This window comes from Sesamum indicum, linkage group LG1 (assembly GCF_026168435.1).
Source record: "Sesamum indicum cultivar Baizhima isolate 11 linkage group LG1, ASM2616843v1, whole genome shotgun sequence".
NCBI classification, from domain to species: domain Eukaryota; kingdom Viridiplantae; phylum Streptophyta; class Magnoliopsida; order Lamiales; family Pedaliaceae; genus Sesamum; species Sesamum indicum.
This window is the reverse complement of record NC_142657.1, coordinates 1,295,326-1,312,433: the sequence shown is the minus strand read 5'-3', so window position 1 is coordinate 1,312,433 and position 17,108 is coordinate 1,295,326. Positions and strand designations below refer to the sequence as shown.

General features: G+C 34.8%; 3 protein-coding genes across 9 annotated transcripts; 1 reads left to right on the top strand and 2 right to left on the bottom strand.

Moving 5' to 3' along the window:
• The first annotated feature begins 1,680 nt into the window (after positions 1-1,680).
• Positions 1,681-4,256, top strand: LOC105167140 (GTP-binding nuclear protein Ran1B). The gene is made up of 8 exons (XM_011086767.3): positions 1,681-1,843; positions 1,942-2,011; positions 2,650-2,706; positions 2,817-2,934; positions 3,030-3,119; positions 3,207-3,386; positions 3,491-3,568; positions 3,776-4,256. The coding sequence occupies exons 1-8, from the start codon at positions 1,841-1,843 to the stop codon at positions 3,843-3,845; spliced, it is 666 nt and encodes a 221-aa protein (XP_011085069.1). The 5' UTR covers positions 1,681-1,840; the 3' UTR covers positions 3,846-4,256.
• Positions 4,257-4,985: 729 nt separating this feature from the next.
• LOC105166821 (uncharacterized) lies at positions 4,986-10,175 on the bottom strand. Of its 6 annotated transcripts, none has more exons than XR_016065283.1 (6): positions 10,008-10,175; positions 8,732-9,214; positions 7,639-8,283; positions 6,496-6,638; positions 5,547-5,855; positions 4,986-5,249 (listed from the first exon to the last, which is right to left on the bottom strand). XR_016065283.1 is itself a non-coding variant. In XM_020693230.2 (3 exons), the coding sequence occupies exons 2-3, from the start codon at positions 9,179-9,181 to the stop codon at positions 7,447-7,449; spliced, it is 1,287 nt and encodes a 428-aa protein (XP_020548889.1). In that variant the 5' UTR covers positions 9,182-9,214; positions 10,008-10,175; the 3' UTR covers positions 7,232-7,446. The 6 variants fall into 6 exon arrangements, 1 of the variants encoding a protein (XP_020548889.1); XR_016065285.1 differs by having other exon boundaries at positions 5,547-6,638; positions 7,639-7,884; positions 7,978-8,283; XR_016065284.1 differs by having other exon boundaries at positions 5,547-5,793; positions 10,008-10,174.
• Positions 10,176-11,289: 1,114 nt separating this feature from the next.
• Positions 11,290-15,435, bottom strand: DNMT2 (DNA methyltransferase-2). Of its 2 annotated transcripts, none has more exons than XM_011086150.3 (10): positions 15,264-15,435; positions 15,035-15,145; positions 14,265-14,358; positions 14,030-14,148; positions 13,633-13,755; positions 12,890-13,223; positions 12,685-12,779; positions 12,085-12,150; positions 11,909-11,973; positions 11,290-11,796 (listed from the first exon to the last, which is right to left on the bottom strand). In XM_011086150.3, the coding sequence occupies exons 1-10, from the start codon at positions 15,333-15,335 to the stop codon at positions 11,721-11,723; spliced, it is 1,155 nt and encodes a 384-aa protein (XP_011084452.1). In that variant the 5' UTR covers positions 15,336-15,435; the 3' UTR covers positions 11,290-11,720. The 2 variants fall into 2 exon arrangements, with proteins under 2 accessions (XP_011084452.1, XP_020551404.1); XM_020695745.2 differs by having other exon boundaries at positions 14,030-14,140; positions 15,221-15,373.
• Positions 15,436-17,108: the final 1,673 nt, after the last annotated feature.

Sequence of the window (17,108 nt, the reverse complement as noted above, 5' to 3'; positions counted from 1 at the left end):
TAATTCTGCATAAAATCTAACTTGAGCATCGAAGTGCTCGTGCTGGGTCCGGTCCAGCTCCTCCTTCTTATACAGGTTCATAGCTTGTTCCCTTCTAACAAGTCCAAAGTTGAGCAATCCACGACCTTTGAAGATCGGACCACATCATAAGGCTTTTCTTGAATTGTGATTGGTAGACCAACGATCCCTTACCTCAAGAATGAAGCTGAGGTTTCACAACCAAGAGGCTTTTTTTTTTCTAACTTTGTCTTTTATGGGGTATTTGCAAGAGCTTTTGAAAAGTACTTTTCAGATTAAAAGAAACACTTTTGAGGTATTTGAGTTGTCAACTTCTATTTTTGAAATTGTTAACAGAAGTACTTTTAAACCAAAAGCTATAAATACTTTAGAGGTGATTCTGGTTGCTTTGGTTTTTTTGTAAATAAATTCAACTTCTTTTTAACTACTTTACCCTTATTATACTACTCTTGATTTAAATTTATGTTTTTTTTTTAATTTATTTCCAAGCTTATACCATTATTAAATTAAACGTTTAATTTTTATATTAGTATTCAATATTTTAATAGTATAACCGACAAATATTTATAAACTAAATATAAGATATATACTAACGAAATAAAATGAATTATTTTTTAATAAAAAATAATTCATTATTAATAAAAGACAAGTACAAATATTAAACAAATAGTATAATTTTAACACACGAAGACAAAATAATTTTTAATCAATTAAATTTATTTTATTTATTTATTTTGCAAAGAGAAGAAGCAGTAAAGTAGATAAAGGGGGTGGAATTCGTGTTTGACTCTGGAAAACCGAGCCTTATCGATTTTTCTCCAAAAACCCACCTACTAAGACTTCCAATTTCAAGATAGTCAGACGTTTTTTGGCAATGCAGAACACAAAGGGTTTTTTCCATTTGTAATTAAAATGTAATTTACATTTGTACCCATAACTTTAGACAATTAATTTCTATTTTTAATTTAATCGTTGGTATGCTTTCGACATGCCCACCCCTCATACTTTCGCAAAGAACAGTACAATTTTTGGTCAAGTGACCAAATCATACCAATTTTTAATTTGAATTAGGGGTAATTACATTTAAGCCTCTTGATTTATTGTATGTTTACATAGATTTCTCCTATTTTTTAGATAATTACACATACACCCACCAAAATATCATTACACAAAACACCCTTTATTTTTTTTGAAAAATTACACATACCCTCCTAAAAATGTTAGCATAATTATACAAATTATCCCTATTTTTTGGTTGTTAAGCGTAATTTTTGTAATTATGCAGAAAATAAGGGTGATTTGTGTAAATACATCATAGATCAGAGGGTGTAAATGTAATTATCCTTTTTAATTATTACACTCATTCTTCTATTGGGGAAAAATTAAATTTTTGGGTTGATTAATGGGCCCATGTTTTGGACTTTCAATGGCTGTAAGGCCCACTAAAGGCCCAAAACAGAAATCCAAATGTACGTTGTTCTAGAACAACGGTCATAAATTTCCTGTTCACATTTCAAATTCAAACCGAAGAAAGACCGTACCACGTGACGAACACGTGATGCCGCTCCGAGCTTTTGATCCAACGGTCGAGATAATCGCGTCAGCTTAAAGCTACTCGATTTAGCACAAATTCAAAACCCTTCAATAAAACCTACGCTATGTTTAATTAGGGCTCCCCAATTTATATATATGCGCGCACGTTATACACACAACGCACATATTAGCTCAGTAATATTTTCGAATCTCTCTCATTCTAGATACCGCCTGCCTTGTTTTCCTGTTTCTCTCTCTCTCTCTCTCTAGAAGAGCAGCAGAAGATCACATGGTAATGCTCGCCTTTTGTTGTACGAGTGGTTATAGATTTGTGTTTGTGTTGATGTGATTTGATCGGTTTTTGAGTTTTTTTTTTTCTGTAATTTTTAGGCGTTGCCGAATCAACAGACTGTGGATTACCCTAGCTTCAAGCTTGTAATTGTTGGCGATGGTGGCACTGGTAATTTTCCTTTTGATTTTGTTGGCGCCTGGAATGTTGAATCGTTGTTTGTTTGATCTAATGTGAAATTTTGATTTTCGATTTTGATACTTTGAATGTAGCATCTGGACTTGTTTTTTTCCCGGGTGAGATAAGTTAAGCCTGAAAAATTATTGTTAATGCCTTTCTTGATGGAAACGTGTCGATGTATATCGAGATTTGTTGGTCGTCTATAAAATATTTGATGATTATATGATTCGCTTTGGATTTTTGATGCGTCGTTGGTGTTATTTGGTACTGAATTGTTTGCTATTTATGGTCCTGAATATAAGGTCATATCAGGCGGGACATCTGTTGTGTTTTAGGTTTTAAGTTTACTGTGATGGGAACTTGCGGTCCCGAGTTATTATTAAATCGATTTGGAGTTCTATTTCAAAATTCAAATCCAGGAAATAGATTGGGTACTTTGGTAAATGTATAATTAATTGTAAGGTTTCAGAATTGCTAACTTGTGACTGTACTTTTTGCGTCTGGAGTTTAAAAAAGGAAAAAAAAAGTCATTTGCAAAAGGCAAAGATAGGATGGGGCTTTATTAAATTTTTTTATTGTTTTTGTAACTATTTGCATTGCGGCTTAAAAATTTGCTTGTGATGTTGCAGGGAAAACAACATTTGTAAAAAGGCATCTTACTGGTGAATTTGAGAAGAAATATGAGCGTAAGTTTGATTACCATAATATTATTTGCTTTTGTACCATATAAATAAAGTCTGGTTACTCGTACTTTTTAATGTTCTAAAGCAACTACTTATTTTTTATTTTCAAATAGCTACAATTGGTGTGGAAGTCCATCCATTGGATTTCTTCACTAACTGCGGAAAGATCAGATTCTACTGCTGGGACACCGCTGGTCAGGAGAAATTTGGTGGCCTTAGAGATGGATACTAGTAAGTGAATTGCATTTGCTTCTTTCATGTGATAAATATAATCTTTCATAATCTCACTGTTCTTTTAACATGATACTGTTTTTGAACTGTTTCAGCATCCATGGACAATGCGCTATCATTATGTTTGATGTAACAGCTCGATTGACATACAAGAATGTTCCGACATGGCACCGTGATCTTTGCCGGTATGTACTGTCTCGCAATTTTATTCTGATCCTGCAGATTTTGGAGCTGAGATTTATATAACATGGATTTTGTACCGCCAAATTCAGGGTTTGTGAGAATATACCGATTGTGCTTTGTGGGAACAAGGTTGATGTAAAGAACAGGCAGGTGAAGGCAAAACAGGTTACTTTCCACCGGAAAAAGAATTTGCAGTACTATGAAATATCTGCCAAGAGTAACTACAACTTCGAGAAGCCTTTCCTGTATCTTGCAAGGAAACTTGCTGGGTATGTAGAGAAGCTAATTAAAATTGTGAATTTCATTTTTAATGTCTTCTTATATCTGATCTCAATCTTACACGATATGTAAAACTGATTTTGTTTGATCGCAGTGATCCTAATTTGCACTTTGTTGAGTCTCCTGCTCTTGCTCCACCTGAAGTGCAAATTGATTTGGCTGCACAGCAACAGTACGTCTGCTCCCACACTCTTCCTCTCTTAGTCTAGTGTGCACATTTGGAATTTAAGTTATTAGCAATTGCCTTTGCAAATGCTACTCCCCCTAATTTGCTCCATTCTCCCTACCCATTTTTATCCTGGATTACCATGTTAGATTGAAGAACCTCTGCTTCGAGTTGGGTTAAAGGTATTAATTTATCCTTATTTAATTCCTGCAGACATGAAGCCGAGCTTGCTGCTGCTGCTAGTCAGCCTCTTCCCGATGATGATGATGAGGCATTCGACTAAAGGATCTAGCACAGCTTTAGATTTTTGCTGGTGCGGTCCTTGTGTTAGTGTCATGGTGTCCCAATTTTCTTGTGTTCATTGATATGGGGATTCTAAGGATTTTCTTTGCAACTTAATACATCCTTTGAGTTATTAGAAGAGCTCTTGAATTGCACCTGCACCTTGGTTGTGCTTTTGATTTTGCTGCTTGTGGGGGATAAGTTTTTAATATTTGAAGATGTTGAGGAATTATTTGTATGATGTGGGACCATATCGACTTCAAATATTTGCCGTGTTTTACTGGGCTCTGGGTCGTTGCCAGTGTGTTGGCTCCTTATGTGGGCTATGGCACTGTAGCAATGAGTCCATACTTGTGGACGAACAGCATATTAGGCTCCTATGAGTATGAAGACCGTTTTCTGTGATCTACAATTGTTCATCGTTGCGTTGCGGTTATTTATAAAGTTTAATCTCCTTTAAAAAATGGAAATTATATTTTAAAATTTGAACGAAAAATGTTGTGTTGACAAAGGAAATATAAGTATAATTTTAAAATGTTAGTTGGAAGAAGGTGCAATTTTATATTTTTAATAAAGTAGTTTAAGTTATTTATAATAGTGCTGCTGTACAAGGTTTTTATAGTGGTCGGGGAGGGGAGATCGGATATGTTATTGCTACGATGATAATCATCTCGGTTTGTAAGGTGTTAATGGATCAATTGGAGGTGTTTGGCTAAGCTTATATACAGCATCTTATAACATGGTTTAACGGTTTATACTGTTAAATTTATTTTAAAATAAGATATTAGAATTTATTAGAAATGTTTTTCTTGGTGTAATAAATTATTTTTATTAGTAAAACGATTAAAGGGTGATTGCTACCATTATGGGCAAGTAAATAGTTATTTTGTGATATACCTTGTATCTAATTTTTTTTTAAGAATATTTTCATAAATATTACAAATCAGTTTAACTCTAAATAGTTGACTACTAATCTTTCGTAAAAATGAGATATTTGTTATGAGAATTAATACAAATGCAATTTAATATTAAATTTGAATACAATGTTAAGCGTCATAAAATTAGAACCGAAAAGGAGTCCTTCATCGTTCAAAATAACGTCATAAGTGAATATGTTAGAATTAAAAATATAGCCAAAAACTGTTAAGAGAAACTAAACATTTTTATTTCGCCGCGAGGGAGCTTTTGAGTTCTTATAAAATTTTAAAAAAATGCCTATTCTGTATAGAACATCTTATATGTGGCTACTATTTAATAAGACAAGCCTATTGACTCTATTCTTACACACATCACATGTTGCATCTTCACATAGTATTCAGTATGCCTTCAGCAGATTCTGAACTTTGCTCTTCTAGAAATCACAGATATCCAATGAACAAACTGGTGGAACCAGTTTCAATGTTGGCTGCACCCGACAAAATGGATTAGTAACTCGGATGCACAGAAGCCACTACAAAAACCTTGGTAATGATCATATGCATGCATCCACGGAAGCTGTTACATAACATTTGCAATGGATGTTTCCATATTGATCGATCATACACATGCTCAAAATTGTTTGGCAAGTGCTCAGCCAGAGACAGATCTAAGGTGTTTTAGTTTTAGGAGCAAGATAATTCTTTTCACCCTCAGGGAGTGTACTATAGTACTTTGAGGGAGAACAAAACTTTGAATTTGGCACAAAAAAGGGTAGAGAATTTACCAGCTTGAATCGGTGCAGTTCCGAGGCGCTATCCGGGCTTTTCGCTTCTGTCTCTCCATCCAACAACATTGATCAGCTTGTTTTATAAGGACTGGAGGCATTCATGTATTCTTGACGCATATCTACTGGACAGCCAAACTCACTTCAGATCATTTTTATTGTCACAATGACATGCCTGATCTTTTCCCTTGGATCTTGACTCATTAGTTCTCCTCAGGAATGTTTCCAGGGGAGCTACTTAAATTATCTGATTCCATTATGAATTGTCAATCAGTAACATATGCATGGGTTGTAACGACTACGTGAACACTGCAAACATGGCCATTGTTGTAAGCATCCAGTATCTTTCAGTAATTAGCCAAAATTATTGCTTCTGTAACAACGCTAAGGATATACAATGATGGGAAAAGGATAACAGAATCATGTGATTTTCCAGAAAATGATAGGTTGCATATTTCATACGCTGTCTTTACATCGTCACAGATCTGGAGTTTTCTTGTTGCTCATTAACAGAGTTACAAAAACAGATGGAAACATAAAGTACATGATGTAAATGAAAGAAACAGAAGAGTACTGGAAACAATTCCCTACCTGCTCCAAACTCATAAATGTCTAGATACATGAAGTGTCAAAACACAAGTTTGAATGGTAGTTCAATATAGAAATCCATACAACTGTGTCTGTCATGTGTAGAGTTTTGGTTTAACATGGTTACAACAACCGTGCAAAAAAATCAACGAACACAGTTTCAGCAAAAATGGCACACAAAATGTAAGAGATGGTTAACTTCACATGCAATTTGAACTAATGTTCCTAAGGAGACAAGGAACCTTGTACAAGCAGCTCGGTTATGTTTAGCTATACTTGTTCCTACAGTAGAAGACGGGTTAATATATCCATCCAGTTAAGCCTGGACTTAAAAGAAATACTGTAGATTAAATTGCGATACCAGGGAGCAGCCATAAAACTGTAGCATCTCTTTGAAAGTAGACGATTGAATCGTCCAAAGTTCAATGCCAAGAGAAAGGCGGCAAACCCTGGCATCATCTGTAAATCATTGGAAGCAAATGAAGCATGCCTCCAACTGTAGCCCTGGAAAATAAAGTACAGGTTGAAGTCTGATCAATAAATTCCTCAAAGAGAAACTCATGTGCTGCCAAAGTTGAATGGCGAAATCAGAACATCCAAAAAGCACTATGTAGCAGCATTTCACTCAATCTCAATACAAAACAGAATCAAACTAGCCTTAGTTAGCTTCTTAACATAAATTGGTAGCATCTACATGCAGAGCCAAATTCAGAAGTCAACCTGAAGATTGCATTCTCCTGTATCAATTCAAGAAACTTTTGCACTCTTCAGATAAATGCAGTTACCAGCTGATATTCAGGTCTGGCAGGTGTGAATTCCATAGTTACACAATATGCATGTACATGCTGGAGTCGTGCTAAAAGTCTAGAAGGAAAGAAGTGCACCTAATTGGAAATTAAAAAAGATATGTGACACCAAATGGAGCAAACAGGTTTGTCATCATCACTCACATACAACACTTTTACGATCTTTAAGATCAAGCGCATCCCAAAAAATTTGCATGGGCAAGACACTGCAGCTTTCTTTTTACCATATAGTCAATAAGAACAGGTACTGATACAAGACAAAATAAATTCCAAATAAGAATGGAAAAGCCATTGCTTTCGGAGATAGTCTACATTAATTAACAACTAAAATTTGATACATAACTCTTTGGTACAAAATGTCAAATGTCTGCACAGATATACGAGTAACAACCAAGGCAGAAGATACAAAGTGTGATGTGCATGTTTCTTCTTACATTGTTGCAAGAGAAAAGGCAACGCTTAAACCTGCTATAAAACAAAGACGTGATGAAAAGAACTTTTTACGATTATCTAACACTAATGGCAGTTTTAGTGGAACTTAGGTGCTTCAGCTCATTCAAATGTTCATCATTTGATATGTGGAGCATAATACGAAGATTTGTCAACAATGCCTCCTGTTCCCAACTTAAGGGACCAGATGCATACAATGCTTCCAGAGTGCTGCGGTAAGCATGCAACTCTAACCTACGTATACTGACCTCTAACTCCTCCTTTGGGGGAAGAAACGAACTTCTTTGCTGGGAGCCTGATCCATAAGATGACTCTGCATCACTAGAAAGGGTGTCCATCTCTTGGCAGTGCACAGGCATAGAATCACCATAACAGTTTTTAGGACTCTGGTTAGTAACACTACAGCTACCAACAGAACAAGCATCACTGTCAGAACGATTTAATTCAGAGCTTCTCACCCCAGAATAGCCAAGAAAATCATTTTCTTTTGCCCTCTGCATGTGATTATATCCATATGGTATAATGTTAGAGGAAGCATGCATGTTCTTTTCACCCAAAATTTCTCTTGGGTAAGCAACAGCATCTACCTTTTCAAGCACCGGGGAAGCAACCACTCGCCGCTTCCAGCCTTCTCTCTCAACTTTTCTTAATTTCTGGATATGCCCATTATGTGTTTCAACAATGGAGGAATCATAGGGAGACATCCTCTTCAGGGATCTGGAAGAGGTCGCTGCAGATCCCAACAATGCAGCATTATCCTGAATGTTCATCAAATATTTTCTGGGTCGACTTTTAGCCCTTGCATTAAGTTGTGGCACCTGGAAATTCATCTCTGCACAACAATTTGATGTTGATGGTTTGCTGGATATTACATCATCGCCTGCTTGGGAACTCTGCATACAGGAGAAACTAGGAGCTTAGGAGGAGCAAATTTAGGAACTAATTGGATTTACATGTACTCACAAAAAGGGAGACTTCCGAAGAGAACAAATTACATGCATTGCATAAGATATTGGCAAAATGAAACTTCTAAACCTAAGGTTAGCATAATAATTGATCCTCAAATTCTACAGTTACATTGAGCATCCAAAAGAGTGGTAGGATTTATTCAGATGAGAGCCAAAAGCATAAATAAGGCAAAAGCATTCGACAAGAGAAGGATTTAGAAGAATGCATACTAACAGTAGCAAACAAGAGAAGTAAAAACCAATTACATTTAAATATGTATTGCTAACATCTAGAAATGGAGCCAATCCCAAGACTCCACATACATCTATGGCATGAATGAAGAGAGGAAATGACTCTAGTGATTGGATTAAAAAAACAAAAAATGCAACATACCTTTCCCATTAGTATCCATTTGTCATCATGCCAGGTTTGTCTCATCCTGATGTCTGATCTGTCAATAACTAATTCCTGTGAGCACCCAAGTAGCCTTACTAAATATTGATTTTGGAATGCTGCATCCTGCGGATTGATCTTATTCCTTTTATTTGTTTTTTTGACACCAGGAACCTTCAAGATAGCAGCAATCATCCAGGAATACTCATAAAACACCTCCACAATGTCTCCAGCAATGCAACTCTCCACACCTTGCACCAGAGGAGGGCGTGGTCTTAAAAACTTCAGTGGAACCATCTCCACCATTTGATTACTAGCCATACCAGGATAAGAATCGTACTGCACGCGGTAAGTATGGCCAATACAAGACAGGATCTCTGCAGCACGCCACGAAACTGGGACATCCTTGCTGTCCATAACCTCTACTTTGTCCCCTTTCTTGAATCTCATTTTAAGCAATCCACTTCAACAAATCTCAAAAGCCTGTGACAATAAAGAGAACAGAGATTTATAGAGAACAGCACATGAACTTGGAAGTAAACAATCACACTGAATGACAGAACATCAAAAGAAGATAAGGAGTAAATTAGAACTAAATCTGGATCTCACAACTTACAGAATTCAAATAGTTTGAGATATCAATTAAATCTTGAAAGCATTTGGCAACAAGAAGTCATTGAGACGTCTTCATCTAATCTTGAATCACATTTAAATCCTATACCCCTAGGATAACAGTATAATTAACTTAGATTTTTTAAACTAAAAACAATTTCTCAATATCTCTTATTATCCGTGAGTAAAAATTGTAGAAATCCCTGATATCACAAAATATTATATTAAAAGAAAACCTAAATCGTTTATAGTTGTAGGGAAAATCAGAAAATCTCCAACGATCAGTTCATATGACATATACTCTTTGAGAAAGCTGATCTTCCAATTCAAATTCAAAAACATAAATTTACTAAAAATAATCAAAATATTCTCTCAAATTAAATAAACAATTGATCACTCGATTCGAAGAATAGGACAGCTACGACAATCTCCCAAATATCGCTATCACTAGAAAAATAAATAACAGAGAGAATACCAGAAACTCATAAGTCTGCCAAAACGTTGAATAAAACAGAAATTCAACCAAATAACAACTGAATTAGGAAACAGATTCATGAAAAACATAAAAGTTGGTAAAATCCCCAAATCGAAACAGTTAGCTTCGATCAATTTAGGGATTTAAAGTACGGGGAATTGAACCACTTAAACTTAAAAAATCACTAACCTTTTCGGAAAATTGAAGGAGAATTTACGACCAGAGAAGCTGGAATTAGATGGTTTTGATCTCCGATGCTCTTCTGCAAAACAGACTTTGATTCTCACTTTTAATGTTCTAGGGTTTGTTGCTCTTGCTTGGGCAAAAATAAAATTTGGGGGCCCAAAAATATGTCTCTGTATATATATATAAAAATAATAATTAATAAAAATCGATAAGAGATGTAGGGGAGGGGTAGTATGGGTATTATGAAAATTTGGTTTAAAACTCTATTCCACACCAGAAAAAATGCTGGGGTGGGGTGGGGTGGGGTGGGGTGGGTGTGCGTAATGCACGCCCTTAGCAGGAGACTACCTAATCCTAATTTGTGTTGGAGATGGAAAAGAATATTTACAGCTCACGCTCCTCCCCTTGTCGTGTACTCCACTGCATTTGTTTTCTCATATTTCTTTGTTTATTAATACATTGTTCTAAATACTTTTAAATTTATTTATTAATTATTAAAATTAATTACACTTAAACTTTCTTTAGAAATACAAAATTATATCTTTCTCCAATAACTTTTTAAAATTACACATACACCCCTTCCATTAGGAGACACCAACAAAAAATTACATAAATTTTCAATTTTATCCTTCGTTTAATATTTCTATATATATTTTTTACTTATAAATGGGATAAATATAATATATATGTGTATATATAAAGTGAGGTTAATACAAACTTTTTTTTAAGTACAAAATCATTACACTAAAATATTAAATGAGCAATACATTTTTTTTTTATAATATAAGTATTTTCTATCTAGAAAGGGGGTTATGGGCAAATGATGAATTTTTAAATGAGGTATAAATGCAATTTTAATATTTTTTGAAGAAAAAGTATAATTTTCACATTTTAAAAAAGAATCTGAGTATAATTACCCTAATTATTAATTTGTTTATATTCAAAAGAAATATATTTTAAAAGCATATTCAAAAGAAATAATTGATAAGTAAATAACAAAAATTTCCTTATACACACACATATATATATATATTGATTATAAACATATTAACATTGCGAATTATACAATATCAGTTTAATATAAATTCAATAACTAATGTACCTAAATTTGAAATGAGACATTTATTGATTTTATTTAAAAATAATAATAAATAAATAGAAAACAAAATTCAAATGTGGTTGCCACGCTACTCACTCATCCTTTATCTTTTGTAATTTCAAAAATTATTAAGTTGTGGTTGGGAGCCATATAATCAATCATTCCAATATGAGGAAAGATTAGTACTTCTTTCAACTGTACTAACATTTTCCTTTCTTTTCCTGTTTACCCACAAAAGTCACTCAACATAATTTTTTTAAAAAAAAAGTGCTGAAAATAACAATTGGTTAAACTGCAAAACCACATAAGGTTGCTTCACAATTTTTTTCAACTCACAAGCTACATGAGGCAGATGAATTCTGCAACTAGTAGATGTATATTGAGTCACTTGAGGAGCCGAGGCCGGCAGCGCAGCCCCTGTTGTTCACAGTATGCAAGTCAAACCTTCAAGAAGTAATAGTGTACCCCAGGCAAAGATGTTATGTGCATGAGATGGAGTTTGAGGATTTCCAACAGCAAGAACTCGATGAAGTAGCAATTGATCGGTTTGCCGCCTCAGTTGAGTTATGAGGATATCATCCGCATTTGTATCATTGGAGAGTGCAGTAGCATTAGAATCATTCATGAGTAAATAGATAGTGAAATAGGGGTGCCACCACTCCAACACTCAAACTGTTTCCCAGCAAAGCATAACTGCAGCAACGGAACAAGATTATATTTATTAATTAGTCAATTAAAACATGAAAACGATTCCAAACGGCCCTATATATATATATATACATGTTAATTGGAACAAGATGTGTACCGTTGACGAAGGCTAACATGTCCTGGAAATTGGAAGTCCTCCGGGAAAGAATGTAAATTGGCGACCTGACAATAATAGGGAAGAGTACACTTGAGGAAATAAAGTGGCAACAATCACAATCATATACAAGCCAAGAACTGAACTAACATCAGAAGAAATAATGAATTCATGCATACCTCCCTCGGTGTGAAGTACCTAAGACGAAGCTCTTGCAAGGAAGACACTTTATCTTTCATCTTTCCCTGTGAAATATGTTGGGATTACGATTTTGCATGATGAGTGAATGATGACATCTAAAATCAATAGTTCTTAACAGAAACAAAAACACCATCCCAAATCGCTGAACTTACCGATGAAGAGCATGATCTATGACTTGCATAGTATATCATATCCAGAAAGTCATCAAAGAAGTCCATTACCAATTTATCAACAAAAAGGCATACACATACAATTCAAGATATGAGTGCAGGCATATATATCTACATGTACGCATAAGCATATTTGTATAAATGAAAATATATTGATGTGTGTACATACAAAGGATTAATAACATTTATCATTTTCAGAATAATGTATTCAATCGTCAGAAGATCCCGCATGATTAAGAAACAAAGGCAGTTGAAATTCATGAGAAGCCAAGCACACAGGAAAGACAGATTATGGATGCCATATGCCAGAATTCGGAAGCAGCTGTAATAGTTTCTGGTGATAAGAATTTCAAGTGTTGATAATATGTATCAAATATAGAAGCTGAGCAGGTTCTGACAATGACCTACCGGAACAGTTGCCAAAAGGGAACCTGTACCCTTCACATATCGAAAGTAACTTTTGGTGAAACAGCAGCAGCGCTTTGATTCAGGGAAAACAATATCTATGATCCATCAAGGAATTGTTTCAACGGTATAGGAGCTAGAGAAAATGAATCAAATATGCTGATGACATGGGAGAGGAATTATCAAGACAGGCTGGGAACAAGGATACCCATAGCGTTTCCCCATCTTTCTGCCAGGCTAGATGGCACTAAATATTGATTTAACGGATTATCAGATCCATTTCTTTCTTCAGTAACCTTTGAACTTTCAGAACTGTTGGCGAGCATAGTGCCAGAATCTGGAATTACTTCACTAGTAAAACTCTTCAGTTCCAGAAAATCAATAATTGGCCGACAAGTTTCTAGTAATTTATTTAAGTATCCTTGTGAATCTGCTTCTTCAGTGGTCACCATGCTTTCATTGAATCCAAGTACAGGGCCTGGAGTCCAAAGAAGCTTACCATTGAATTCTGAATTCCGGAAAGAAAGAGGTTTCCGCTTCGCCTGCAGTTTGATAATGCATGAAAAACAACCTGATAAATACATGCCAAGTTTCCCGCCAAATATAGAAAATACAAAATTGCTTTCTTCTGCTTCTTTAGTGGCAGAAATACTTCTTGGAAATGTGGAAGCAAGGAGAAGGTATATCATTTAGTTAAACTAGGAGTTAGCAAAGACATTGGCTTAAAACTTTGTAAATAAAGACACTGCAACAATCAATGTTGACCAATCAATAGAGTGAAGATCAGTCATACAGCAAAGTTAACAATCTCCATAATTCACTTCAAAGAAACTAGCCATATAGATATAAGCAACGAGATAGTTACGGCGCATAAAGAGGAAAAATGATGGGCAAAAAGAATAGGTGAACAGAAAGAGTGTGGGCGCATGCAGGGGGGAGAGAGAGATGGACCAGACAAAAATAGCGAGGCCGAGAATAGGGTACGTCAAACTGCAAAGGGCTTAGAATAAATTCTTGTGTGTCAAAATGGTTTTCTCTCAGCATTGCAATCATCCTCTTATGTGTATCAGAGGTCTGCAACAAACAATTAACAGCATTGGTCAGAAACATTAGCGGAAAGGCACAACATTGAGAATATATAATTAGCTAAATTTGATAACTCCATTCCTATCTATTAAGTGTTTAGGCCAAATTAAGCCCCGACCACTTATAGCAAACTAGGGTGCCCATCAGTATCCGTGAATATATTTTACTGCACTTAAGACCTCCTCTGTTTTTAGGAGCTTGACATCTTCAAATCGATAATGTAGTCTTTTCCCTAACAGAAAAAAATGCAGAAACAACAAACCTCAAATCCTACAACATTCTCCACAAATAGCATGAGTGGAGGCCTTGAAGTTTGTGGTATAAGTTTGAGAATCTTCAGGAAAGAAGAAGCTCTAGCATCACTCGACCCCTTCTGGAGACCTTAATATAAAGAAAGTTTAAGAATCTATAGCCAATTGACCGGCAAACAACTAATTACAAAACAAATAAATTGCATGAGAAAAAATTTTAAGAAACGAAAGAAGCTGAGTCATCACCTTGCCGTGTGTAAGGTTGGCAAGGAGGAGATAAGAGCCATGCATCTGCCTTGTAGTTGTCAAGGTCAACAGCACTAAAGGTCTGAATGTTACCCTAACTCACCAAAATGAATATAGTAACATCATTTATGAGAATAGCATGACTGCATGAGTAGTTATAAACCAACCAAAACTTTTCTATGTGAATATTATTTTCCCTCAGCCTCACAGAATTTTACTGACTTGCATTCTTTACTACTGCATCATTGGGTTGTAACTGGCAAGGTTTGAGTGAATCCACTCAAACTCAAGCTAACACGCCCTTGAAAGCTGGTATATAAACTTGAACCTTGGAATGATATAGTGCAATCCAAATAACAGTATCAATTCTAATAATTAATGAGCTCGTGCTCAATAAAGCTTGTAGCTGACCTCAAGCCTCATGATACAAATTGGATATTGAACTCGATCTTAAAATTTTAACAGCTCAACTCATTTGCACCCCTAATAGCAACTTACTCTTGTAAGCAACAGCTGAAAGTTAATACTTAGCATACATGGGAATCTAACAACACTAATTTGCAAATTGACATTCTTCAGGACCTAAGCACTTGATCTGATTCGCATGAAGAAGACACTTAAAAGAAAAGAACTCCCATCTTGATTCTTCAGCACAAATCAAGTTGCATGACCACTCTTTATCTCTAACTTCCATATCAACACTAGTAAACAAGATGAATTAACAGCAACATCATAAACTACAAACAAAGCCGAACATTAAGAACTGAAACCTGGTGCGGACGGTGCCCAAAATTATGCTCATAAACATCATTAGCAACGTCATTAATGTCGAATGCTTCCACCACCACAGCATCTACTTCCGCCTTAATCAATGAATATCTCTTCAGAAATAAAAAAACACATAAAAATTACTTCCCCGCCAAAAATCTTGCATAAATAAGAAAAATTGCACATACATTGGAGCAAAGTTGTAAACAGACAAGTTCTGAACTATTATACCATGCCACCAATGCCGCTGTAGAATTCCAGGACTCGCCATGGCTTCCCCTCTTCTTTCCTCAAAACCTCCATTTGCTTACAGCGGTTTTTGGCATCGAGCCTTATTCTCCCCTTCTCTTCAGTTGGGGAAGCTTCAACCTATCTAAAATCGCGCACGATGCTGTTCTTGTGAAAGTCGTGCTTTATTTGTAAAAGCACTTTCACCGCAGAAATTTTTGGTGGATGTTTGGGAGAGCTACATAACAAAATAAATGGGCCAATGCAATTGGGCCTTGGTTTAGTTATTCTTACGGATAATTACATTTTTCCATCTTAAAAATAACCACTAAATCGATTTAAATTATCCATAAATTTAAAAGAGATATGAGAAAAAAGAAGGGAGAGGAAATGAAAAAAGAAGTAAAAGATAAAAGATAAAGAAAGAAGAAAAATGGTAAAAAAAAAAGGAAAACACAAAAAATAAAAAATACATAGTTATATGGAATACAAATTTCTTTTGTAAAATTTAAATTTGATTACCTGAGTGGAAATAATTTTTGTGATTTGTGAAAATAATCATTTATGTAACTTTTTTAAATTAATAATTTTTGTAAAGTTGTCTTTATTTTCTATAATTTTAGGTTCAATTTTCTGCATTTTTATGTCATTTTTTAAAAATTATAAAATTTTAGAAAGATGGGAAATTAGAGAAATTGTTTGTCTTTGGTACACATTTTAGGAAAATTATTGAATTTTAGCTAAATAATAAAATAAATAAATATAATTCTAGTGAAAATATTGAAATTTAAACCACATATACAGGAAAATTACATTAATTAGGATAATTTAAAATTTTCAATATTTAGATTATTTAAAAAATAATTAGATAATTATTAAAATATCTAGATAATTATAATAATAATCGAATTTGGAAAAATTATAATAATTAAAAAATTATTAATTACATTAATTATAAAAATTCAAAAACTAATATTTACTATAATTTTATAAGTTATCTCTAGTGGTAGTCTGCCTCCTGTAGGACGTGGACAAGGCCAAGGTCGTGGCCGCATGATTCCACCACTGGCGGGTGATGCTTCCTAGGTTGCAAAAATAGTGTTTCGACCACCCCCACCACCTGACAAAATTGGCTCGTCCTCTGCTATACCAGTCACAAATGAGGCTGGATAATTTACTGCTCCACCGATGATAGATCTTGCATGTCCGTGGGCTGCACCACCAATAACCTCCCCTCTTCCCCACCATCAACGCATCAAGATATCAACATCAATGACATGGGTTGTTTTTTTTGTTATTATGTTATTTTTTCATTATTTTATTTTGATAATGACTAATTAACTTGTTATTTCAGGTCTGATCGCAAATTTCACCGGCACATCGATACAACGGTGCGAGGACACTATCCTTACCCCTGGGGATATTTGCAGTATGTATCGTCAGAAGACTAATAATTATTGTTTGAGAGTTTGAAGGTATTTCTTTTTTATTTTCTTTATATTATCCTATATTTTTATTTTAATATTTTAACATTTTTTTTTCTTTTTTCGATGATATTGCATAAGACTTACCGTATATTCCGCCTTGGTTCTGAAGTCTGCATCTCAAGCTGGATCTACACATCATCGTGGCCACCACCACACTCGGAGATGGAGGATCGGATGGTCCAACTGGAGAAGATGATGGTCGACATGATGAGTACCTCGGCTATCAGCCCGATGTCTCGAGTAATGGCCCATAACAGGATTAGTATCGATTTTTATTTATTTTCTTGTTCATGTCAAAATTTTAGTTAATTTTGACTTATAGGTGGACCTATTTATTAAACAAAAATAAATTTAAAAAAAT

Coding starts and splice junctions, on each gene's coding strand:
- LOC105167140 (XM_011086767.3), top strand. Junction 2,707..2,816: donor ATTTGAGAAGAAATATGAGC/GTAAGTTTGATT, acceptor ATTTTCAAATAG/CTACAATTGGTGTGGAAGTC. Junction 3,569..3,775: donor GATTTGGCTGCACAGCAACA/GTACGTCTGCTC, acceptor TAATTCCTGCAG/ACATGAAGCCGAGCTTGCTG.
- LOC105166821 (XM_020693230.2), bottom strand. CDS start 9,181: ATGAGATTCAAGAAAGGGGACAAAGTAGAGGTTATGGACAGCAAGGAT. Junction 8,284..8,731: donor AATGGATACTAATGGGAAAG/GTATGTTGCATT, acceptor TCCTGTATGCAG/AGTTCCCAAGCAGGCGATGA.
- DNMT2 (XM_011086150.3), bottom strand. CDS start 15,335: ATGGAGGTTTTGAGGAAAGAAGAGGGGAAGCCATGGCGAGTCCTGGAA. Junction 14,149..14,264: donor CCAACCTTACACACGGCAAG/GTGATGACTCAG, acceptor CTTTATATTAAG/GTCTCCAGAAGGGGTCGAGT. Junction 12,780..12,889: donor AAGATGGGGAAACGCTATGG/GTATCCTTGTTC, acceptor GATGGATCATAG/ATATTGTTTTCCCTGAATCA.